A 26,038-nucleotide genomic window follows, 5' to 3' on the forward strand; every position below is an offset into this window, starting at 1 on the left:
ATTTTTATAATTTATTTATTATTGTTTTGTGTGCATTGGTGTTTTGCCTGCAGGTATGTCCATTCAAGGGGGTCAGATCCCCTAGAATGGAGTTACAGACAGTTGTGAGCTGCCATGTGGTTGCTGGGAATTGAACCCAGGTCTTCTGGAAGAGCAGTCAGTGCTCTTAACCTCTAAGCCATCTCTCCAGCCTCCGAAAAGAACAATTTCTACATTAATTTTAGCCTCTCATGAGTGTTGTCCCATGCTATTGTTAACTCTTCCCATATGCTTCACAATGTCACACCAGTGAATACTCCACAGAAGTTCCTCACTGATGAAGACACGAGGGGAGTAACTTAATGTCATGTGTGTCACATCTGAAGAAACTTCGCCTGTAGCTCTTCTCCATCACACACATCTGCAGAAGTGAAATCTCTCGGGCTGCTCCCATCAGCCTGTCTCCCCAGGAACTGAAATGAGTGCTGTGGACACACGGGGAAGGGCAGGAAGAGCAGGGTGACTGTTTGTGTCAAAGGCAAAGAGAGCTACTCAGAAAGTTCATACTTACCTTTTCCCAAAATAAAGAAGCGCACCGTCAGGTTGACAAAGATCCAGGAGAAGCCCAGAAGCTGCACGAGGTTGTACATGAACAGGTACCCTTTCTTCAAGCTTGTAAAAGCTGAAAAGCCAAGTAGAGCAGTGAGCTACTCAGCACAGTCCCAGAGAGACGCTCTGGACTCCAACCCTTTCTTCCACCTGGGTGGTTCTAAGCTCCCACACAATTATCTGGCCCATGTCTTCCTAGCCTGGGTTCCCTCTCCCATAAAGAAAATACGTTGAACTTTGCCTGCCAACCTGTGTGTCCACCTGCCTCCTTTCATAGACTTGGCCAGCTCAGGAGAAAAAGTACCATCCCTGGCAACAAATGTAGGGAAACAGAGTTCCTTCAGTTCTTGCTCTAGTTAACATAATCTACAGGTTTCTCTTCTCTGGAGTTTTAGGAGTTTTTGTTTTTGTTTTAAGATTGTGCAGACCAAACTAGTTCACTAATAGAAACAACATTTGAAAAATAATAATTCTGAGATTTGGTCTTGGCTGAACAGAGTGTGCCAGACACCACAGAGAGCCTCATGGGGACATGAAGGCTGCTAAGAGCTTATAATTGGCTGAACAGTCACAAAATTTCAAAGAACATCTTCTGAATATTTACAGGTGAAAAGAAAAAAAGAAATCAGGCAGGGGAAAGAGGCGGCGGGAAGGTCTCTGTGGATACAACAGGATCTCAACTGTGCCTTTAGAGACAGCAGGAGGAGGATACAGCCAGAGGCAGGCAGGGTTGTGAAGGGTGTGGCCTTATAAAGCCCTCACAAGAGAGGGGCAGAGAGGAGGCGGGGCATTCAGCTTTGGCTGCTCCATGCCAACTGTGACATCGAATTCTCATCAACACTTGGCTGGTGGCCACACCACACATTTAATAGTGTGAGCAAACAAAAGAGCCCATTCTACAGGGCCAAAAAGTACCAGACCAAACACTTTTCTTCATAAAACAAAAATGTATACTTCTTTCCCAAACATGAAGAACCTTATCATCAGGAAACTATAAATTTTGAAAAAGCAGCTAAAGCCTTGTCTAGCATCCTAAAATTCATGTATTTTAAGATTTTTTTTACTACACCTAAAGTTTAAAACACTAAAAAGAAATTAATGTAACTATCAAAGGTGGCCTTTAAAAAAACAACTTTATTATTGGGCCAGTCGTGTTGGTGCCCAGCACTTTGGAGGCAGAGGCAGGAGGATAGCTGTGAGTTTGAGGCCAGTCTGGTCTATATAGTGAGCTCCAGGCCAGCCAAAAGCTATTTTGTGAGACCTTGTCTCAAAAATTAAAACAAACAAAAAACAAAACAAATCAAAAAACCAATGTTATTATTATTAGGGGGCAAGCACATGTGCCACAGCTCAAGTGTGGAGGTCAGAGGACAACTCTATGAAGTCACTTTTCTCCTTCCTCCTTTATGTGGGCTCCAAGATTGGATTCAGGTTCTTGCAGAGTGAGCGTCTTCATCAAGTTGGCTTCTTTTATTGTTCCTGCCTCCACTAATCCTCTTTCGAAACTGTGTTTTTATTCTTTGAAGACTATTTTTCTAAATTAGTGGCCACTCAAATCTTCTTTAAAACTCATTTGAAACACACAACACACATATGACACACACACACACTCAGAACCTTAATGTATAAAACACAAGATCATGTAAACTAAAGTAGAGCTTCTTGAACAACCTACCCCTCCAAAAAAAGCATTTCTGGAAACCCTTGAGGTACCAGAGAACACAATTTGGAAACCACTTCTCTAAAGCTGTCTCCTTCCCTACTTATGGCATGCCAAATAATGCCCTTGCAAAGGTTTGATCCAGTAATCTCGTTCTGTTGTTCACAAGCAATTTTCCATAGTCAGTATGAGCCTGGCATTAGAGTCCCAGTTCTGGAGGACAGTGCCCACAACTAACTCACCCAGCCCCACAACTAAAGCTGCTCCACTGCTTTCCAGGCAGCGTGTGTAACAGGCAGCTGCTGTACCATCACCAAATATATTATATATTCACTTACAGATCTTCTTTCTAAAAAACATTTGGCTAGATAAAATGAAATTTTTTCTAAGATTCTGAATAGCTGGGCAGAACAGGCATATGTCTTTAATCCCAGCACTTGGGAGGCAGAGGTAGGCGGATCTCTATAAGTTCAAGGCCAGCCTGGTCTACGTATTGAATTCCAGGCCAGCTGGAATTATAGTGAGACCTTATCTCAAAAATAACAACAACAACAATAATGATAACAATAATAACTCTGAATAGGGGCTAGAGAGTCAGCGCAGTGGCCAAGAGTACTTGCTGCTATTGCAGAGGACCCTGGTTTGGTTCCCAGCACCTACATCAAAGTTCACAACTGGCTTTAACTCCAGTTTCAAGAGAGACAATACCTTCTTCTGGCTTCCTTGAGTACCCGACATGCATGTGATACAAAGACACACATGCAAACACTTTCCATTTCGAGAGCCGATAACCACAGGTATCTACAGCACAGCCCTTCACACTTAAGAGAGAGGAGACACCAGGCTGCAGGTTTGGGTGCCGTCTAGCCCCTAGTCCGTCCAGGAGACGGAGGTTCTTGTCTGCTACATTAGCCTTGGTTTATTCAGACAAGGCTAGTCCTAAACAGAAAGGAAGCATCTTTAAAGGTAAGGCTTTGTTGTGTGTGCATATCGTAAAAGCTAACACAGACTCACCCAAGCATTCCTCTGTGTGAATTTCCCCCTCTCCTGCCCTGCCACCACCCCAACTCCATCACAGTAACTGGGAGCCACTTACTTTCAGGGGAGCCTTCGTTTTCTAGTCTGAGTTTATTTAGCCGTTCTTCCTCCTAGAATGTAGACAGAAATTTTCCAAGAATACAAGTTAGAATTCCTGTATGCTTACAAAAGGCCAGGTGCAGGGAAAGAGCTCGGACCCCTCAGGCCACCTCCTTCCCTTGTGTTCCATGCTCTGCTGAGGAGACCGTCCCAGATCACAGCTTTGGATCTGAGCAAAGGATACTCACTCAACTATGGCTAATCGACTAGTTTCTAGACGACTGCCTGGGGCAATCCTTACCCTTACAGCTGTAAAGGACACCCTTTGTAGACTTGTTAGAGCAACAAAGAACAGCAGCTGAAGGCAGGAAGTGCCATTTCATTTTTTTGAGATTTTATTTATTTACATTTTAATTAGGTGTGTGTATGTCCATCCATGTGAGTACAGGTGCCAGAGGAGGCCACCAGATCCCCTGGAACTGGAGTGAGAGGGGTGTTGTAAGCCACCTGATGTGGGGGCTGGGAACACAACTCAGATCCTCTTCAAGAGCAACACTTCTAGTATAAGGTGTATTTTTTTTTCCCCAGAAGCTAAGCTCATGTCCATGTCCAGGTTCAGTGTAAACTTATGTTTAGCTTAATATACAAACAGACACAAAGTTGCATGTCTAAGTATATGTATGCGTGAGTATGCACACCTGTATTTCCTCACTGTCAGCTGATTGGGCTGCTAATATCACTCTCCGAAAATAAAACAGGTTGGACTACAGAGATGGCTCAGTGGTTAAGAGAACTGGCTGCTCTTCCAGAGTGCCTGGGTTAGAGCCCCAGCACCCACACAGGGACTCAAAACCATTTGCAACTCCAGTTCCAAGGGATCTAAGGTCCTCTTCTGGACTCTGGATAGAGATCTACATGAAGACAAAATACCAATACACATAAGTGAAATGAAAAGAAAAAAACAGCTCCTTAAAGAAATGGTTATTCTAGGACTGAAGCAAAGGATATATAAGCTACACCTGGGGTAGATTATATAGAGTGCCAAAAAGAAAGAAAGAAGAGAAAAAATAAAAATAATACCCTACAATGGTGAATGATGTGGGATGCCCCTCTGTATGCTGTTGATATGTTTTGTTGCCAATGGTTAATAACGAAGCTGCTTTCGGCCAATGGCAGAAAAGTACTTTTAGCAGAGTAAAGCCAGGAGGAAAATCCAAACAGAAACATAGAGAGAGAGAAGGCGGAGTCAGAGAGACACTATGTAGCCGCTGGAGGAAAGACACCTGTGCACCAGTACAGGTAAACCACAAACCTAGTGGTAAAATATAAAATAATATAAATGAGTTGATTCAGATCTAAGAGCTAGCTAGAAATACGCTTAGGCTATTGACCAAACAGTATTGCAATTAACAGAGTTTCTGTGTGATTATTTTAGGTCTGAGTGGCCGGGAAATGAATGAGTGGCCAACGTGAAAGAGCCTCCAATACCCACAGCAGGAATGATTTGATCAATGAGAACAGTGTTAGATTATAATCCTAAACATAAAATAATGGAAATGACTGAATAAGAAATGAGAACAGGAGAATTTTTCATGTAGAGAATTTTCAAACAAATGATATGGAGACATAGCTCCCTACTCTGAAAGTGTGATCCACGTAGCGACTTCCTTCCAAAGAACACCACGAAGAGTGGGGAGAGGACCCAGATAAGCATTGCCTTGGCCAGCAGTGCTCTGACATGTGATAAGAATGGCATTTTACCTCTCCCACAGCAACTATCACCTTGACCTGACCCTCAAGTAAACACCACGGGAACCCCGAATGAAGCAGCCTCCCACACTTCCATGGTGAGTACCCTACGATCCTGTCACCAGGCCTCCCAGCCAGTGTGTAATGTGTCCCCATCCCATCAACCCTTGCGATTTCCATCTTCAGTAATGATGGTTTAGCATGCTTACTCACCTTGGCTCTCAGTTCCATCTCTGCATCGGATTCATCCAGCCAGCGATCAAAGTCAGGGGCCAAAAACAGTGGGCGCTTCTCCTGCTTCGTGAGCCTCTCCCACCACCGGCTCACCTTCTTCTGGACTGTGATGTTCACCTGCCTCTGGGTCAGCCTGTGCACCGGCTAGGAGGGAAGGTGAGAGTGTCAGAACTCCCTTCCAGCACTGACTGCACCATGCTGGAGTGGCTCCAGAGAAGCTTCTCTGCTTCTGCAAGGCATGACAGACACATGGGGAATATTATAGGGCAAGGGCAGTTGCAAAGAACAGCAGAGTAAGTCTTTCTCTGATTCTGTTCTAGCTTCTCACTCTCTCTCCATGGCAGCCCATGACATGTGCTCAGGCCCTAGCCAGGGCTATGTGAGCTCTCTCAGAACAAGCCTCTGCACAAGGGATTCAGTAACCCAAGTGCCCAAGCAAGAAATATAAATACAGAATCATCAGCTTCCTGAGGCTAAAAGAAGGAAACTGCTTTTACACTCCCAGAATTTTCTGTCAAGACCAGCTACCGTCATCCTTTCTGCTCATTGCTATCCTGACTGCCAGAGTGACAGAGTCTCATGAAAACCTCACGGGGAGGGCGTCAACCATCTGTCACCCTACTCTCCCCTGCCAGAACTGGGAGGGATCTAGAGATTCCACCGGAGCCTTCATCTAACACGTGAGCAAATGGAAGTTCACATGACAAATAATGGCCAAAAGCAGATGCAGCTCAGGCCCCCAGCCTTCCCATCCCTCTGCAGCTAACACCAGAGCTCTGTTCCAAACAGAACGGTACCACTCTCTCCCCTTTGCTCATCATCCTCAGACCCTGCCCTTTCTTTCACTTAACTGCTAGTATGCACTTCCTAAATGGAAAGGCTATGAGAAAGCAGAGAACATACCTCTGGCTTCACGAGGTCAAAGAACTCCAGGTGAAATTCATAGTCGTTGTCTCCTTTGGCACCATGTCCCTGAGCTTCAAAGAAAAGAAATATGGAGTTTTGTGAATTTGAGCAGAGCAAAGCCACCCAAAAATCAGCCTGCTACATTGCTTTGAAAAAGAAGGCAAGGGGCTGGAGAGATGGCTCAGTGGTTAAGAGCACTGACTGCTCTTCCAGAGGAGCGGGGTTCAATTCCCAACACGCACACCTGTCTGTGGGAGCATGGGAGTAGGGGAGCACGAGGACAGAGCAATTCGACAGACGGATAAGCCATCCCGAGGGCAAACTTGAATTCTGTATGCTTTCTTGTGGTCTTGTTTGGGACTATTTATGCTACCGTAATACAGTCTGAAGAATACCCAGTAAAATAACAGGGGAAAAGGAAGGAGGAAGAGGAAGAAGAAGAGGAAGGAGAAAAGAAGGAAGAAGTTAGAAGAAAGAAGAACAAAGAAGTTCCAAGGAGGCACATAGATGAGATTTAACTTTCACATTTACTTTGATTCTAAATCCTGAGCAGAAAAAAAATCAGTGTGTGTACCATCCTGACTGGGTTGAGGCAGGCTGCAGGATTGGAATGTGGAGTCCATGAGAATACGCCAGTATGCACAATGCTTGGGATCAAGTTCCAGTAGAAAGACAGAGTTGGGGGAGGGGAGGAAAAGCAAAGAGACAGAGAGATGGGGGGGAGAGAGATGAGTGAGAGAATTACAGGGTAGACGCTGAATTATCTCAAGAACGGCTCTAATCTAATAGCCTCCCAACCAGGGACACAAATGAAAACAGAGACGACTGTCCTTTAGCAGGGCAGAGGAGAGGCAGAACTGCGGGAACCGTCCCTGAGGTGGCCGTGCCATCCCTGAGCCAGGACATGGATCTTTGCCCAGGTTCGGTGACCACTAGACACAGCAAGTCAATGGAACACCCCCCCCCTTCTGCTCTCTGCTGTCTTCATTTGACTCCCTCAGGTTTCCCTTCCCTCCTCTGGCCCCTTCAGTACACCTGCCTAATATTTGCTGAGTGGCGATTATACTCTAAGACCACACATTCCTTAAAGAACAGCACATAGGCGGAACCCTAAAGCCTGCGCTGCCACAACTCTATCTTGAAAAACAGAACAAAGTCAGTCTGGCTTTAAGAAAGTATACCAGGGTGGGTGGAACTGCAGGTAAGACGGAAATTCCACTTTTCAATAACCCCAGGAAGCCAGGCATGGAGGCTCAAACACGCGGTCACATCATTTGAGAGGTAAACAATAGGATCAGAGGAGTTTACAGTCATCCTCAGCTACTTAGTTTGTAGCTAGCCTGGGCTACAAGAGATACCATCTTTAAAAGGAGAAAAGAAAGAAAGGAAAGAAAAAAAAAAGACAATAATTCTGAAAAACTAGAATGGCAAGAAAGTAAGGAGACCCATCCACTGGCTGCCTGTGAACACAGCCAATCGTCTTGGGCACAACAAGAAGCCTGCTCAGGAGCTACAGAGAAAACATGGGCTAGATCCTTGGAATCAAAGACCACTGGAACAGCAAGAGATTTTCAGACCTATAATCCAGCACTCAGAAAGCTGGGACAAGAAGATCTAGAGTTCAAAGCTATCCTGGACTACATAGCAAGACCATGTCTCAAAAAAAAAGAAAAAGAAAAGGAAAGAAAGAAAGAGAGAGAGAAGCCGGGCGGCGGTGGCGCACGCCTTTAATCCCAGCACTCGGGAGGCAGAGGCAGGTGGATCTCTGTGAGTTCAAGGCCAGCCTGGTCTACAAGAGCTAGTTCCAGGACAGGCTCCAAAGCTGCAGAGAAACCCTGTCTCGAAAAACAAAAAAAAAAAAAAAAAAAAAAAAAAAAGAGAGAGAGAGAGAGAGAGAGAGAGAGAGAGAGAGAGAGAGAGAGAGAGAAAGAAAGAAAGAAAGAAAGAAAGAAAGAAAGACAAAAAGACATGTTTTGAAGATACAGTTCAGTAGCAGAGCACATGCTCAGCATGTGGGAGGCCCTGGGGTTGATCCCCACATTCCTCAGCAAACATATAGTAAGTTGTCTATTATAGAATATTATTTTAAGATGTGTTACATTTGCCAGGCAGTTGTGGGACACGCCTTAATCCCAGAACTCAGGAGGTGGAGGCAGGTGGATCTCTGTGAGTTCAAGGCCAGCCTGGTCTACAAAGTGAGTGCCAGGATTGGCTCCATAGCTACTGGGAAACCCTGTCTCAAAAACAAACAAACAAAAAGATGTGTTACATTTGCTTATGCCATGAAACATTTGTTTTAATGATGTAAAGATGTGTCGCATTCTTTTATACTGCACTTATTTAACTCTGTGAAGCTGTGTTTCTTTGCCTGTCTAAAACACCTGTTGTTCTAATAAAGAGTCAGAAACAAACAGCCAATAGTGAGGCGGGGGAAAGGATAGGCGGGGCTGGCGGGCAGACAGAAAAGGAGGAACAAATGAGAGAGCAAGGGGAGGACGCCAGGAGCAGCCACCCAGCCAGTCAGGAGTCAGAGTGAAAGTAAGATACACAGAAGAAAAGGAAAAGCCCAGAGGCAAAAGGGGGTTGGGATAAACTAAGGAAATCTGGCTAGAAACAAGCCAAGCTAAAGCTGGGCATTTATAAGTAAGAATAAGCCTCTGTGTGTTTTCTTTGGGAGCTGGGTGGTGAGCCCCAAAAGAAAAAAGAACAAGAAGCAAAGAAAAATAAAAATCAGCTGGGCAGCCGGGCGGTGGTGGCGCACGCCTTTAATCCCAGCACTCGGGAGGCAGAGGCAGGCGGATCTCTGTGAGTTCGAGGCCAGCCTGGTCTACAAGAGCTAGGTCCAGGACAGGCTCTAAAAAAAGCTGCAGAGAAACCCTGTCTTGAAAAACCAAAAAAAAAAAAAAAAAAAAAAAAAATCAGCTGGGCAGTGGTGGCACAGGCCTTTAATTCCAGCACTCAGGAGGCAGAGGCAGGCGGATCTCTGTGAGTTCGAGACCAGCCTGGTCTACAAGAGCTAGTTCCAGGACAGGCTCCAAAGTCACAGAGAAACACTGTCTCAAAAAACCAAAAATAAAGAAATAAAGAAATAGAAATAAAGAAATAAAAATCAACAACATTTTGGCATACCAATTTGGGGCTGAATTTCCATGCAGGGCCTAAGAAAGCTGATAGGAGAAAAAAAGGAAATAAAAAAAAGGAAACAGCTCCTTTAAGATGAGCTGCTGTTCAGCCAGCAGTGCTAAACAGAAACTAGAAATGGCAAGCTAAGTAAAAGCCGCTTATGGCAACACAAATTCTGACTTCCATAGCTAGAAAGGTTTAATGCAGTTCTCGGGCACGAGCCTCCAACCAAGCTGTGGCTCTAGGCTTGGCTTTCCCAACCTGAGAAGCAGGCGGAGCCGGCGGACAGAGCTGCACAGACAACCCAGGTGTAGCCTAACAGCCAAAAATGCCTAAAAGGTACGCAGTGAAAGAGGTCCAGATGGGAAACTGTTGTTCTTCAAGGTGTGTAGGCTTAAGAAAGAAAACGGGTTTAGTCATAGAAAAAAATGAGTTTTAAAAATAAAGTCTTTAAAGAGAGAGTAAAAGTAATATGAAAGAAATAAGCCACGCAAAGATGGGACATACACAAGGAGTCTAGATCTTATAGATTGTGTTGATTTTGAATTTTTGAATGCTCATAGCAAACAGCGGCTAAGAGACCTGGAATTGAAAAAAAAAAAAAAAAGGGACTGTTGAAATAAAGCTGCCTATATACTTTAGGAATGCCTTAACTTTAAAAAAAAGTCAAAAAATGTATTTGTCAAGCAGAATCAAAATGCTTTGGAGAAGTGATTTTGCTTTTGTTTACACAGGACATAAGAGGCTCATTCCAATTAACATGAACCTGGTTTGATCAAGGGAGACCTCCTGAAACTCGACAAGTGATTCAACAAAAGTCATGGCTGGTCTTCTTAGAACTTGGCCATTATCTCAAATTTTCTCATAGACCCTAAAGATGCCTTCACCCACACAATACCCACATTCCCAAGAGTTGGATTGTGAGTAGCTTTTGGTTATTTGGTGGGTTATGGATGTTTGCTATAATTTAGGGACATAAAGGATAAAAAGACGACTATTCATCTTAGATATCTTGCATTGGCATGAATTTTAGCATACTGATACAAATCCAAAGTCAATTTTGTTACAATGTATATATGTTTCTATTTTTGTGTAAAGGATTTTTGTATATTGATACAAATTTAAAGTTATTTTTACAATATATTGTACATATGTTTCTATTCTTGTTTAAAGTATTGTACCTATGCAGTTCGTTTAAAAATGTAAGGTAAAATTTTAGTTGTTTTGTTTTTTTACTTTTTGGGACAGGGTTTTCTCTTAGTAGTTTTGGAGTCTGTTTTGTATCTGGCTTTGCAGACCAGGCTGGCCTCAAACTTACAGAGATCTACCCGCTTCTGACTCCCAAGTACTGGGATTAAAGGCATGTACCATCACCACCTGACCAAAATTCTAGTTTTTGAAAGCTATTATTATAAACTATTGAGGATAATCCAGAAACATATTATTAGTAGTCACTTATAACAGTCAAATTTGTACATATCTTAGGCATGTTTTCTAGATCATACAGACATATATATATATATGTATATATGTGTGTGTGTGTGTGTGTGTGTATATATACAATTTCTAATGTTTTGTTAACTTAGGACTTTTCATTACAATGAGAAATATCTGCTCCTGGCAGTATCAATTTATTTCAGAGATAATGGGCATTGAAGAAACTCCATAGAATCTTGCTTTCATTGTGGCAAGGTTAGCCACTGGGCAAAGAAACTGTTCTTGCTTTTGACTGCTGACAATGTGCTATGCAGACTGGACATGCAGGACACATAGGAAAAAGACTGTTGAAATTTGCCAAAGCAAGGCAGGGCAGTTCTTCAAAATTCCTGCTTCATAGAAAAGTCTGCCAGATAGTCTGCCAGACCCAGAGGAAAGAGACTAACTTTGCCAATACAAGGCATGACAACCTTTCAAATTTCCTGCTTCACTGAAAAGTCTGCCAGATACTCTAGGCCTGTAGGATGAAAATAAATATCCTAATATTGAAGAGGAACTTTGGGTGACTGTCCAGGTAACAAGATGTCTCTGTTGTTAGGTAATATTACATCCTTCTGGGTCTTTGATGGAGTTAAAGACTAAATAATTATAGTTTTCCTTAGTTATGATAGAAAATAAGTTAGGTATAAAACTTTGGAGTCACTAAGATAGGATGGATGGGAGTGTTTTCTCTGAATTTGTTAAATACAAATGGACTGAATATGGTAAATGTAATTCTGACCTGATAGCTGTTTTTGTTGTATATAGTGTTACTATGTAAAAGTTAAAACCTTTCATTTTTATTTAGACAAAAAGGGAGAAATGTAGGTTATTATTTTAAGATGTGTTACATTTGTTTATGCTGTGGAACAATTGTTTTAATGCTGCAAAGATGTGTTGCAATCTTTTACGTTATATTTATTTAACTCTGTGATTCTTTGCTGGTCTAAAGCACTTAAAGTTCTAATAAAGAGCTAAATGGCCAATAGTGAGGCGGGGAAAGGATAGGCGGGGCTGGCAGGCAGGCAGGCAGAGAAGGAGGAAGGATGAGAGAGCAAGGGGAGGACTCCAGGGGCAGCCACCCAGTCAGTCAGGAGTAAGAGTGAAAGTAAGATACACAGAAGTAAGAAAAGGAAAGAAGTTCAGAGGCAAAAGGTAGTCAGGATAATTTAAGATAAGGAAATGTGGCTAGAAATAAGCCAAGCTAAAGCCAGGCATTTATAAGAAAGAATAAGCCTCTGTGTATTCATTTGGGAGCTGGGTGGCAGCCCCCCTCCAAAAAAAAGACCAAAAGAATAAAGAATAAAAAAATACCAGCAACAACAGTTGTCTATCTTTGTTTTCATTATAACTGGATTTTTTCTAGATAAATTAAAATTTAACTACTTATGTCTATGAGTGTCACCTGCATGTCTGTCTGTGCACTGTGTCAGTGGTTCTATGTCAGCTTGGGTCACAGACACAGTCACTGATGTGTGGCAATATTTGATTATAGGGAGTCATCCAGATGGTCCAAAACTCTGATTTTTAAAAATCAATATTGGGGCTGGAGAAACAGCTCAGCAGTTATAAACAGCTCTTGCTTCTCTTGCAAAGGGCCAGAGTTCAGTTCCTAGCACCCATGTGTGTGTTCACAACCATATGTGACTCCAGTTCCACTCATCCAAATTTTGTGGTCACACACACACACACACACACACACACACACCGCTTCTAAAATATAAATGTTTTTGCAAAGTATGGTGACATGTGCCTTTAATCTCAGCACTTGGGAGGCACAGGTAGGGATCTCTACGAGTTTAAAGCCAGCCTAATCTACATATTGAGTTTCAGGCAATGCAAGGTTACATACTTGAAACATGAGAGCCTGTTTCAAAAACAAAATAATAAACAGAAAGATAAAATAATTATTTTTTTAGAAAAAATTAAAAAGAGAAACCTTGTGATCTCTACCAAGGGCTGCGGTCATCTGTCCAGATACTAACCTTTGAAATGCAGCACGTTTTCCGTGATGCTGATGGCAGGGTTCTGTGAAAAGAGACCAGGGACACGAGACATTTTAATGTGGAGAAATTACAACAAAGCTGAAACTTCCTCCCCTCCTCCTCCTCCTGGAGACTGACCTCCTACCCTGTGCCTCGGCACTAAGAGTGGGGAGTCTGTTCACATCTCCGCAGGTTTCTGTGTCTATGGGTACACCTAACTGATTACATCCTCTTCCAAAGACTCTGAACTGCTCTAACTGCAAAATGATTAGGCTGTGAGTCAGTCCATTAGAAGGATGGCTAGGAAGGCAAGAGGCTATGTGAGATGGATGGGGGAACAGACAAATCTCTGAGGCTGCATCCCTGATCACCCAGTGATGAGTCACTTCCCGTGAGAAGAGAGTAAAGAACAAGACTGAAAATGGACATGCAGTCAAGGGTTATTTGAGTTGAGCACAAACACAATGGGAACAGAGTGGTTGGGAACACCTTCACCAAAGTGGGAAGTACCAAAATAAAAACAACAATTACAACAGAGCTGAGCTCACAATAGCGTCTACAAACACGAAGCACACTGTTGTGGTTCGAACAGCCTCAGGCTCCACATCCCTTCAACTTCCAACTGAAAAGGAGGATCAGGCTCAAAATTTTCCAGATTTCTAGTTTGTCCCCAGAAAGTGCTTTAATGCACACCTTCAGCAGCCTGAGGAAAAACTAAAGCTTTTTCCAGTGGATAAAAAAGCTCATCTCCTACCAACAATTCACGGTGGCTATGTGAGAGGTGGTGCAGTCCCAGTATCGTAACTGATACCTCTATTTTTCTGCTTGACTCTCAGCTCTCTGTACTCTATCACTCATCAAAGGAAACCACCAAGACTGGGAGGCGTTGGGAGAGCGGGTGGACCAGGTCAATGGGCACCTACATGCTCTGTGCCTAGTGAAAACTGAGTGCATGTCCAACTTCACACAGGGGGCCAGAACCTGGGCAGTCTCTGCAACAGGAGGACAGACAGAACTAAATACCTTCATCCAAGACAGGATACAGGCAGTCATGCGCCAGAGCACCAAGACGCAACTCTCCAAGTGCATTCCTGTGCCCTGGCCACTCCCCAGCCACCCTCAGTACCCAGTATTCTACATCTCCAGACAATCTGAAGGTGCAAGCCCAGCAGAGCGGCATAAGATCCCAGCTTAAACCAGGGCATCTGCTCAGTACACAGACCCATAATGCTGAGGACATGTGATGACCCTGCCTTGACTCGTTGGAATTATGCAAGACAACAATCTCTATCCTAATTTCAGACCCACTCCCAAGAATTCACTAGGAGCTGTGTTGGGAACTGGGTCCCTCATCTTCTGGTATTGTGTTTCCAAAACATGATAAGGAGAGAAAAGTAAGATTTGTCCCAGAGGGAAAACTGAACTAAATCTATAATCTCTTCCACTAAATATAGCAAGGATGACTTTAGTCTCATGTCAACCATTAGAAAAGGGGGGCTACATTTCTGGGATATCGTGGGGGGGGTCATTAGTAAGATAAACAGGCATGTTTTGCACATTTTAATTTATTTGGTTTTTCACACTGCTGGAGACCAAACTCAGAGCCCTGTGCATGCTGGGGTGTGGTGCTCTACCACTGAGCTATATATACTCCCCAATCCAACATACAGGTTTCTATGTAAATATTATCATGGAGGCTATATAGTTCTGGGATGCCTTAGCGGTAAGTTTCCAACCTAGGTCTTTCCTTATGTTCCACATGCCCTAATTCCATTGGGTAGGGGACCAAAAGAGGCTTGGGTGCCCTGATTTTCTCTCCTCAGGCAGACAGATATGTCCAAGCAAGGCTGACATACTTGGCCATACCACAAGCTAAGTAGGTGGTTAAACATGTTTGTAAGCCAGAGGTTTCAGGTGCTAACTCAGCCAAAATAGAGCAGGCCCTGCCCAGCAGCACACTGTGCATGTTAGGTTCAACCTCTTCAAAGGTGATGGTCACGGAAGGACATCTTTCAGTTTTCAAAAGGCTTATACAGGGCTAGAGAGATGGCTCAGCAAGTCAGATCACTAGCTGCTCTTCCAGAGCACCCTGGTTCAATGCCCGGCACTCACATGGTGACTCACAACCATCTGTAACTCCAGCCCCAAGGGATCTGATGCCCTCTTCTGGCCTCCTCAAGAACTAGGCGTGCATGTGGTGCGTAGATGTACACACAGAGAAAATACCATAAACCATATACATTTAAAATAGCTGGGTGTGATAGCACACACCTTTAATCCCAGCACGCACGAAGCAGAGGCAGGTGTATCTCGAGCGTAAGGCCAGCCTGGTTGGTCTACAGAGTGAGTTCCAGGATAGCCAGAACTATGACTATACAGTAAAACTCTGTCTTGAAAAACAAATTAATAATTCAAAAGGCTTATTTCAGAAACAAATCCAAAACTGGGTGGGGGGGGGAGACCCTGTGACAGTAATAATTTTAGAGGATGTAACTTACATGGAAGAAGGCTGTGTTGCTAGGTGAACGGAATTTTAATATTGTTATAGCTACCTGGTACACTGAAACATGTATCATTATGAGCTAATAAATTTGCCTAAAGGTTTCAAATGATACTAGCATAGCTGCACTAGAGAAGAGCTGGAGGCTGCTCTTTATGATTGATCAATTGATTGATCGATTGATTGATTGATTGATTTTGTTGACACAGGGTCTATCTATGTAGCCCTGACTATCCTTGGAAGACCAGGCTGGCCTCAAACTCACAGAGATCCACTTGCTTCTGTCTCCCAAGTGCTGGGATTAAAGACATGCACTACCACCCCGTTGCACTTACTCCTACTGGGGACGGAAGGCCCCTGCTACTTGAACATGAAGTCATGAGATGTTCTTGATGCCCTCACATGTGATACTGGGCAGTATCACCTTTTACGAGCCAGTTTTTAACTCCTAAGGACTTCTATTTTGTTCAGTGTCCAAGCAACTGGGGATAAGAAGATTGATGTCGGAGGTCCTTCTGTTAATGTGTTGCTTTTATTGGTTAATGAATAAAGAAACTGCTTTGGCCTATAGCAAGGCAGAACTTAGCTAGGTGAGGAAAACTAAACTGAATGCTGGGAGAAAGAATGTGGAGTCAGTGAGAAGGCATTTAGCCCAGCCAGAGACAGATGCCGGAACTTTACCTGGTAAGCCACAGCCTCATGGACATACACAGATTAATGGAGATGGGTTAATTTAAGATATGAGTTAGCCAGAAATATGCTTAAGTTATTAGCCAAACAGTATTACAAATATAATGGTTTCTGTGTGATTATTTTGGGGCTGAGCAGCCAGGAACAAACAAGTGGCCTCACACAACAGAAGGTGAAGTGAGTTTACTTCTAGTTAGCCTGACCTAAGTGTAGGAAAGACTTCTAGAGGCATATCACACCCTTGATAGAGCTTGAGTTTTGATCTAAAGGACAGTTTATAGGGGAGACATTCCATGCCATGCCTGGGGAGATTTTAAACTCTGACCTTAACTTCTAATACCCTGCACCTTGTTGGGCTGCCAACACTGATGTTCAAGTTCACTTAACTGAACAAACATACTCAAGGCAAAAGCTTTATCTGAGTTCCCAATTACACACCTACTTATTTCCTGACTCCTTGAATTTTTGTTGTTCATCTCCCCACCCTCTTTCTAAACAGGGTCTAACCACTGACACTGAGTGGCCTAGAACTCACTATGTAGACCAGGCTAGCCCCAGAGAGTTTTTGATATTTTTATTTGATGCTTTTGTTTTTAATAGAAAGGCCAATTTGCACAAGCCAGCCTTTTCCTAAAAAATGAATAAGCCTTTGCTTATGAAAGACACATGGCTGGAGAAAGGAGCAAAAGATGGCCTTGAAGTCAGTTAGATCTTGGTTCATATCCTACTTTGATCATTTTAGTTTGCCTCTCTCTTTCATCTTCAGATCCACAACCCTTCAACCACTGTAATTTTTAAAATAATGAGACTACTTAGCCAGGTGGTGGTGCATGCCTTTAATCCCAGCATTCAGGAAGCAGTGGCAGGCTGATCTCAGTGAGTTTGAGACTAGCCTGGTCTATAGAGTGAGTTCCAGGACAGCCAAGGCTACACAGAGAAACCCTGTCTCAAAAAAAAAATTGAAAAAGAAGATTTCTCATAGGCCAGTGAAATGGCACTATGGGTAAGGATATTTATAGCCAAGACCTGAGTTTCATCCCAAAGCCCACGGTAGAAGAGAACCAACTCCTTGGGTTATCACCTGACCTCTAAACATGTGTCTTGTGTGCGCACGCGCACACACACACACACACACACACACACACAATAACGGAGGGGGGAAGTTGAACAAAAACCCCACTTACATTCAAGACTACACTGAGCGTTAAGTTGGAAAAACACACGCAGGGTGCTGACATTAGCAAGCACTTGCAATCACACTGTTTTCTTCCTCCTTTTTTGGTTCTTCAAGACAGGGTTTCTCTGTGTAATAATCCTGGCTGTCATAGAACTCGCTCTGTAGACTAGGCTGGCCTCCAGCTCACAGAGATCCGCTTACTTCTCCCAGGTGCTGGAATTGAAGGCGTCACCAGCTTCTCCCTCCTCTTACAGCATCTAAGTGTCCTTGCCTGCAGGATGTCAGTTTTAATGCCTCCTTCTTCCCCTCACCTCCAACAGCTTCCTTCCTGAACTCACCTTTGTACTTTCAACACTGTTCTGAGTTATTGTTTGTTAGTTTCTCTGGTCCTCTGGACTTGCGCTGCTCGACAGCAGGGACCTGGTCATGTTTTGCTCTCTATACCCCTAAGCCTCGGTAAATGCTCAAGGAAGTCAAAGGAAAGCAACACACCCACTTTCTTAACCTCCGACACAGTGCAGAGTTGGTGAACTTTCTACACAGTGGGTTGCCCTTCTCATTCACATCACTGACGTTTAGCTTTGCCTGTGTGTGATGAGAACCTGTGCAGAAGAGTTGATGCGGCAGGCCTGAAGCTGCAACCAGGAAGCAGTTCTGCAGGAAGTCGCAGAGACAAGGACCCGTGCAGGTGGAATCCAGACATGACCCACAATGACTTAGCTCAGACTCCTCTCCATCTTTATTCCATGTCTTGAGAGGGAGTCTTGAATGTACCAGCTACTGCTTTCCATGGAAGGATTCCCAATAACTCTTCTCTCCATGTAATAATCCCACAATTTCACAAGGATCATATTTTTTTCCAGCACCAGGAATGGAACCCAGGGCCTTGCACGGGCTAGCCAGGCACTTTACCACTGCATAGCATTGCCAGTCCTTGCATGGCTTCTTTAAAAAAAAAAAAAAAAATTCTGGGCCATTGTGGTGCACGCCTTTAATCCCAGAACGTGGGAGGCAGAAGCAGGTGGATCTCGGAATTAGAGGCCAGCCTACTCTACAGAGTGGGTTCCAGGACAGCCAGGGCTACACAGAGAAACTATCTCAAAAAACACACAAACACAACAAAACTCTTATGAGACATCAGGATTTCCCAGAGGGATGCTCACTGAAACAAAGATAAGCCCCACCTGTTTGGTTGCAAGTGTGTTTCTGGTAGCCTCTAACTAGACAAGGACAGACACCTTTAAGAAGATGTGAGATCTCAACAATTAAAACAACACAAAAGAACACTCCAACGGATGAGGAGGCATGTACTTAAACAGAATCCCTTTTCCATCCTATATAAAATATTGGTGCATTTTGCAAACAATTAAGTCTAAGGTACCATGAATTTCTAATTTTAAAAAGTCCTGAACTCTACTTGCTTTTTTATTATTATTATTCATTTTTCGAGGCAGGGTTTCTCTGCAGCTTTGGATTCTGTCCTGAAGCTAGCTCTGGCCTTTAACTCACAGAGATCCACCCGCCTCTGCCTCCTGAGTGCTGGGATTAAAGGCGTGTGCCACCACAGCCTGGCCTACTAGCTCATATTTTAAAACTGTTTATATGTGGAAATTGTTTATGTCCAAAAAGGGACTCTTGCATTATGGCTAGATGCTGATTCTTTCCTTTCTCTCCCTCCCCAAAATGAAAGCCTTCCTGTTTGATTGAGGATGTATTTCTCTCCACACATCTCGCTGTGTTCACAGTCTCCAGCTCCACGGTCATCTCTAGATGAGCCACCTTATTTCTCATCCATACTATTATAATATCCTCCTTTTTAAAATGCTCTCCCAGGGGCTGGAGAGACGGCTCAGTGGTTGTGAGCACTGGCAACTCTTCCAGAGACCTGTATTTGATCCCAGCACCCACACAGCTGCTCACAAACTGTCTAAACTCCAGTCTCAGGAGAGCTGATGCCCCCCATAGCTCCCATAGGCACTGCATGCACACGGTGCACAAGCATACATGCAGACAAAAAATCCATACACATAGAGTAAAAATAAACCTTCAAAAAGAAAAAAAAAAAAATGGTCTTCCAAAGCCAGCTCTGTAATTCTTCTACCCAGAGGTAGAGGCAGGAGGAAAAGAAGCTCAAGGTTATCCTCAGCTACAGAGCCCGCCTAAGGTCACCCTGTCTAAAAGAAAGAAAGGGCGATGCCCTTATAATTTCCCATCATAATGCCCCATTAAAAGCCACAGAGCAGATGCAGAGAACCACACACACACACACACACACACACACACACACACGGTGCTGGGATGCAAACACAGGCCCTTGCCACAGGCTGTCAAGTACTCTACCACTGAACTGTACCAGCAAGCCCCTGAGCAATTTTTAAAACACAGATCATAGGGAGTAATCCTTCTGCTCAAAACTCCTCAATAGTTAAATGAGAGCCAAGCTCCTCGTCATGGCAACAAGAGTTTACATGACCCACATCTCTAAACCTCCAACCCCCTCTCCCTCTTCTCCTTACAACACCCGGCGCATACTAATGTCCTTTCTGTTCCCCCAGAACCCTCCAAGTCCCAGGCCTGTGTTTAAGTCTGGGCACTTGTCAGAATATTGTATCTCTGGGTTTCTTTTCTTTCTGCCCCCCACCTCAGTTGTGCCTCTTTGTCTATTTTTGTGTGTGACACGAAGGATCAATCCCATGGCCTCTCAAGCATTCAAAGAACACATTCTTCCTCTGAAGTACAACTCCAGTCCTACTCCATGCCTCCTGCATAACTCTGTCCTTCCAGTTTCTCTAGGTTCAAACATCATTTCCCCATAAAGCCTTTTTTTTTTTTTTTTTTTTTTTTTTTTGGTTTTCTTCGAGACAGGGTTTCTTTGCAGCTTTAGAGCCTGTCCTGGAGCTAGCTCTTGTAGACCAGGCTGGTCTCGAACTCACAGAGATTCGCCTGCCTCTGCCTCCAGAGTGCTGGGATTAAAGGCGTGCGCCACCGCCGCCCGGCTCCATAAAGCCTTTCTTGACTGCTTAATTTAGAACCGCCCCGACCACTTCAGCACTCTCTATTTCCTCCATGGCACTCACCTAGACAAGGCTTTTACTCAGCAAGCTATGCCCTGTGCGCCCACAGCAACCTGAAAATACCACCTTCATATTTCATGTTTTCATCAAGTACCTAGGTACATGGCCTTGTACCTGAATCAATTCCAAGGACCGAGTTTACCACTTTATGACTATTTTTGTTTTGTGATTATGAACAATTTAGAGTTTCTAAATTTTATTGTGAAATATTTCAAGCAATTAACCAAACACTGAAAACTGTAACAAACATTGCCATCCATAACTAGTATCTGCTGACATTCTGCTCTATTTATGGCTTAAAAGGAAATAAAACACACTAATGTGGTTGTAATTAGTTAAGCATATCTTCAACTCAACCAGATACTGCCAAACTGATTTTCAAAAAAAAATTTTACCAATGAATACTAACTGTATTAAAAATGCCTCACTGAGGGCCGGAAAAACAACAACAGTAACAAAAGTCTCATTTGGGCCAGAATATCTCAGTGAGCAAGAAAGCTTTCAGTCAAGTTTTATTCCCTGGACGGAAGAAGAGAGCTGACCATGCACACTGTCCTCTGATCTCCACACATGCACTGTGTACTTACACACACACACACACACACACACACACACTTTTTTCCCTTAATTTGAGACTGGGTCTCACTAGATAGCCCTGGCTACCTGGCTAACCTGGAACTTGCTATGTGGACAAGCTTACTCACCAAGCCTTTTCTTTAGGGCTCAGGCTTTGGTTTCTTAGGATACTCTTCTGTGTCTAACACCACAGTCTCCTCAGCTCTCTTCAGCAGCTTCACTTCACGCAGGAAGTTCACTAACCCACTTGAAGATGATTATTGTGAATGACACAGACACGAATCCTATCTTTCTGCCATTTGGATTAATAGTTCTCCTAATCCAATTTTCTGAATGGTTTATTCAGAAAAGCCATCTTGACCGTGTGATAAGGTTTCATATGTAGACAGGCCTGCTAATAGTGACATTCTGCTCCACTGCTGTCTGTCTCTCATCTGAGACTTAGCGTCACAGCCCTATAACCCCACCTGCCTGGGTGCCACACTAGAATTTACAAATCACTTTTTTTGTTGTTGTTTTGGTTTGGTTTGGTTTGGTTTGGTTTTTTGTTTTTGAGAAAAGGGTTTTTCTGTGTAACAGCTCCAGCTGTCCTGGAACTCGCTTTCTGTGGACACCAGCTATTAAATGGAAGAAAAGGGGCCCAAGCTCACACTTTCGATGACTTCTCTCCCAGACACTGACAAAAATGGTATCTTTCAAGCAGAGCTGTGCATTGTCCACAACAACTGAAATCTTGCTAACTGAGCACAGGCTTTAACAACTGTGGTGGCTGAGACAGACCTGTCCGTTGATGCTGCCCTTCATGGAAGCCACCACTGCCCTGCTGCCCCTTTGCTATTACTCACCTCAAGCACAATGCCACTGTGAAGCTGTTTCTGCACACAATTCCTGTACACAAAAGCAGTGGCTTCTCATCAGTCACTGACCCTGCAACCCGAAGACTGATGTGACAACTGGACTGTGTCCAACGTCCTGGGGGGAGGGGCAGAACTGATCATCCCCAACGCTTTGAAACCCACTCATCAGCTGGAGGACATGCTATCAGAGGCAAAGCAGTATTAGAGCTGCCCCACAGCCCAGAACCTTTCCTGAAGGACCAACAAGAGTGGGTATCCTTAAATGGCTTGCACTGAGCAAATGAATTGCTTCATCTTGAGTTAAATCCTGAGCCAAAGCTCATTTCAACACAACCTGAGATTAATCAAGAAAACAAGCAGGCAGCTCTTGACATTCACTAAGTTTACAGCCAGACCAGACTAGTCTCCTGTTGAACATTACTATCTTGCAGAATAACTTCTGAATAGAGTACTCTGGAACCTCAGCAAAGTGAGACAAAACCTAGTGCAGAATTCTGTACAAGCACAAACACCTGGTCACGTGCCCGCCAAAAAACACCAGACACCCTCCTCTCTCGGCCACGGTTGAATTCTCAGGTAGGTCTCTCCTCATCTTTTGTTTCAGAACCACAGGTTTACCCACAGCCTCTAAGCTACAGTGAGCTCCCTCTTCCATTTGCATTCCCAAGCACCAAGGCTCCAATCCCTCTTAATAGACACTATCACTCCTGGCTCTGAAGAGAGTAGTTACAATGAACTTGGCTTTAGCTACAGGTGAGCGCTCTGGAAAGTTCTCCCAGTAACAAGTAGACAGCAAGTCATCCCATTTCTGGAAGTCACCTCCAATCCAATGAAAGAGAGGCAAAGGATTCCTTTAATGCCAGGGACCTGTTTCAACACCAAACCCCAACATTACCAACAGACATATTCATGAACAGACCTTTATGGTTTGTGTAATATGCTTCCTTATAGTCAGAATGCCCTGGGAAAGCTGTCTGTGCCCTGGGAAAGGGGAGCTTGTCTGACACCCCTCTATAAACCTGTAGTACCTTACACACGGTATTGACATGTTGCTTTAAAATGCCTCAGAGTAGCAGATGTGAAGGCCCAGAAAGATAAAACCTCCATGTGGGGTGAGAGACTTCTTCCAAAAATTTCTTTAAAAAGACTTTGCTCTCCAAAAGAAAATTCCACCTTTTCCTTCACACTCACGGCTCTCCCTGTTAACATATTTCAAACATGTATCCCTGGACATAGTAATGCATGCCTTTAATCCCAGCACTCAGGAGGCAGAAGGTGGTGAATCCCTGAGTTCAAGACCAGCCTGGTCTACATGAGTTGCAGGCCAGACAGAGCTATGTAGGAAGACTGCCTCCAAAATATAAATTAAAAAAATTAATTTTTTTTTCTGGTTTAGCAAAGAATCTTGTAAGAGAAAGAAAACAAAGAGAAGTATTCATCCTATTCTAGAAAAGCTCAGTTCAGGTTAGCTGAACACATTAAATGGCACTTCATGCAATGTTAATGCTTACTCAAAGACGTTCTGGCCAGAATTATCTTCATAGTTCACAAGGGAAAACAATTTACATTCCAGAAGCAAAGATTAGACTCAACTGGACACCCAGTACCTAGACCCCCAAAGAAAATATGCCAAATGAATTGATGAATACAGACAAGTGTCAAATTATGAGCAGGAAACAAAAGTAGAATAAAGGTCGTTCGACTACCCTGGATGTCAAGGAGACTAGGGAGTAAGGATGGCTGTAGAAAGAACATTCCAGACCAAAACCACTAGCTCCACAAGGACCAGAATACTCGATGGTCTCGTTAGAGACACGGAAGTTCCCAGGGATTTGATTTGCTCACATTAGCAGGCAAATGAGATGAAAATTGTGCTTAATGTAACAAGATAATTTCTTTATGCAAAGCTGAGCTCACAGCCTTAGAGAAAGGATGGAAATTATTTCCTTGGAGGAGGGAATGTAGATTTCCACCACTGAACGGTTGAGGGGTTGTCCCCCCACCCCCAGCCCAGCGGCGGGCCTTGAGAACGTCCATGGGCCGCCCTGGCTGGATCTCAGAGTCCAGTCATGGCCCAGGAGGCCACTGTCACACCGCACCTCAGACCCACAGAGTCTCTGAGGACCTCAGGCAACCAGCGAGCCGGCGGCCGTGCCTCCAGGACCTGGATACGGCTCCCCAGGGCGCCTGCCTGGAACAAAGGGGAAGCCGGAGGCCACGCACGAGACCCCCAAAGGCACCTGCAGCCCTGGGAGGAGGCCGGACACCCCACTCGTGGCTTCCACTGGCGCACTGCAGGAGCGCTTACAAGCAGGGAGGACGGCGGGTACCCGGGGCCGCGATCCCGCGTGCAGCCCGCAGCCTGGCCTTTACCTGCACGTCACTCAGCTCCACGCGCAGATACAGCTCACGGTGGCGCTGAGCCCAGTAGACGTGCGGCGTCAGCACCTGAGTCTCCATGGCCCACGCTGTCGGAGGAGCGGGGAGGCTCGGCTTGCTGCGCCTCGTTACTTCGGCGTGTGAGCCGCAGGAGCTGGCAGAACGCAGGCCGCCAACCTCCACGCTCCGCAGCCCGCAACCAGGCTGCCTCGAGATGCCCCACGCTCGCGGCCAGCGCTTGCGCAGTGAGGACCGGAGGGGGGCGGTGCGAACCGGGTGGGAGCACGGGCGGGGGCGGGATGGCGACGGTGGGGGGAGGGGGCGGGGTGAAAGGGACAGTACCACGTGACCAGCGGCGGGCGCGGCGGCCTTGGGATCTGAGGCTTCCTGGCTGTGCGCTTCAGGAAGGTCCTTGCACTAGGATGTGAAAGCGAGTGGCTCTAATCTGCAAGGCAGAGCGGCGTGGAAGAGGCTGGGTGCAGGGATCCCTTCCAAGTTATTGCAGGCGAACTCAGCATTTGATGAAAGTGCAATCCCTCTCTGGGCTTCAAAGCCACACATAGACAGAACAGACCCCTAGGTCGGCTAATAAAACAAACACCTTTCAGCAAAGATTGACAGTTTGCACTTTGTGCTCTTAAGTAGTTGGCCACTAGTCACAGAATGCTGTTGAACGCTCAGAACGTGGCTAGCGAGGCTAAGGAGTTGATTTTTATTTTATTTACTAGACAATGTAAATAGTTTATAACCAATGGCTAGTCTGTTTGTTGGGCAGTGAAGGCTTTCTTAAACATGAAGCCTGTGACCAGGCGTGGTGTCACACTCCTTTAATCACAACAATTGGGAAGCAGAAGCAGACGGATCTCTGTGAGTTTGAAGCCAGCCTGGTATACAAAAGCTAGTTTTAGAACAGGCTCCAAAGCTACAGAGAAACCCTGTCTCGAAAAAAAAAAGAAAAAAGAATTAACTGAAAGAGAGAGGGAGGGAGAAAGAAAGGAAGAAAGGGAGGGAGGGAGGGAAGGAGAGCGAGAGAGAGAAAGAGAAAAGCCTGAACTAAAAGCAACACTAATGGCCTGGCAGTGTCTCATGCCTTTAAATCCCAGTACTTGGGAGGTAGAAGCAGGAGGATCTCTGTGAGTCCGAGGCCAGCCTGGTCTACAAGAACTAGTTTCAGGACAGCTAGGGCTACAAAGAGAAACTCTGTCTCAAAAAACCAAAAGAAAAAAAAAAAAAAAAACAACTAAATTTCTTGAATGTCTCATCTGCATCCAAAATCTTCAATAAGAAAATAGAAAACATTTCTCTCTCCCACCTTGTGCATGCGTGTGTGTGTGTGTGTGTGTGTGTGTGTGTGTGTGCTCGCTTGTGCGTGCATGGCTGAGCTAGAGGACAACCCCAGGCGACATTCCTCAGTAATGCCCACATTGTCTATTTTCAGGCAGTGTTTCGTATAACCCAGACCCTCCTCCAAACTTCTGGAGAGCAGGATTACTGTAAACTTCTGATCCTCCTGCTTCCAAAGGGCTGGAATCCATTGTATGCTGCACATTGGTTCAGGGTTTGCCAAGCTGGCTCATCAGCTAGTCCCAAGGATTGCCTGTCTGGGCATCCAGCTTGCCAGGACAGGCTCTTTTAGGCACTGAGGATTAAGCTGATGTTCTCATACTTGTGTGGCAAGCATTTTACCTGCTGAATGTCATCTCCCCAGCCCTCCATTGTTGTCGCAGAAGTGCTGCTATCCCAGCTGAGCTTTGTTCCCAGGAAGCATTTAGCTCAGTGACTGGATAGCACAAAACACAGAGAAGTTAATATGCAAAGAGAGGAAGCCAGAACAGAACTATGGCCAGCTATGTAACCTCTGTGACTGGCACCCTTGAGAGCCAAACTGTAGGAGCAAAAGTAAAAGCTGTCTGGGGAAGAAGGGTCCGTGAACGGTATGTGTGTGTGTGTGTGTGTGTGTGTGTGTGTGTGTGTGTGTGTGCGCGTG

The 26,038-nt window shown here is 44.6% G+C and overlaps 1 protein-coding gene across 1 annotated transcript in view; it reads right to left on the reverse strand.

Moving 5' to 3' along the window:
- The window catches only part of Hacd3 (3-hydroxyacyl-CoA dehydratase 3), a 37,926-nt gene extending 13,596 nt beyond the window's left edge, over positions 1-24,330 (reverse strand). Inside the window, exons 1-6 of the mRNA XM_038321686.2 lie at positions 24,046-24,330; positions 12,799-12,841; positions 6,212-6,285; positions 5,288-5,452; positions 3,345-3,396; positions 551-661 (exon numbers count right to left, since the gene is read on the reverse strand). Of these exons, the coding sequence (XP_038177614.1) occupies positions 551-661; positions 3,345-3,396; positions 5,288-5,452; positions 6,212-6,285; positions 12,799-12,841; positions 24,046-24,132 (532 nt within the window). The 5' untranslated portion in view covers positions 24,133-24,330. The remainder of the gene's footprint in view (positions 1-550; positions 662-3,344; positions 3,397-5,287; positions 5,453-6,211; positions 6,286-12,798; positions 12,842-24,045) is intronic.
- Between the last annotated feature and the right edge of the window lie 1,708 nt (positions 24,331-26,038).

Source organism: Arvicola amphibius, chromosome 3 (genome assembly GCF_903992535.2).
Source record: "Arvicola amphibius chromosome 3, mArvAmp1.2, whole genome shotgun sequence".
Taxonomy (NCBI): domain Eukaryota; kingdom Metazoa; phylum Chordata; class Mammalia; order Rodentia; family Cricetidae; genus Arvicola; species Arvicola amphibius.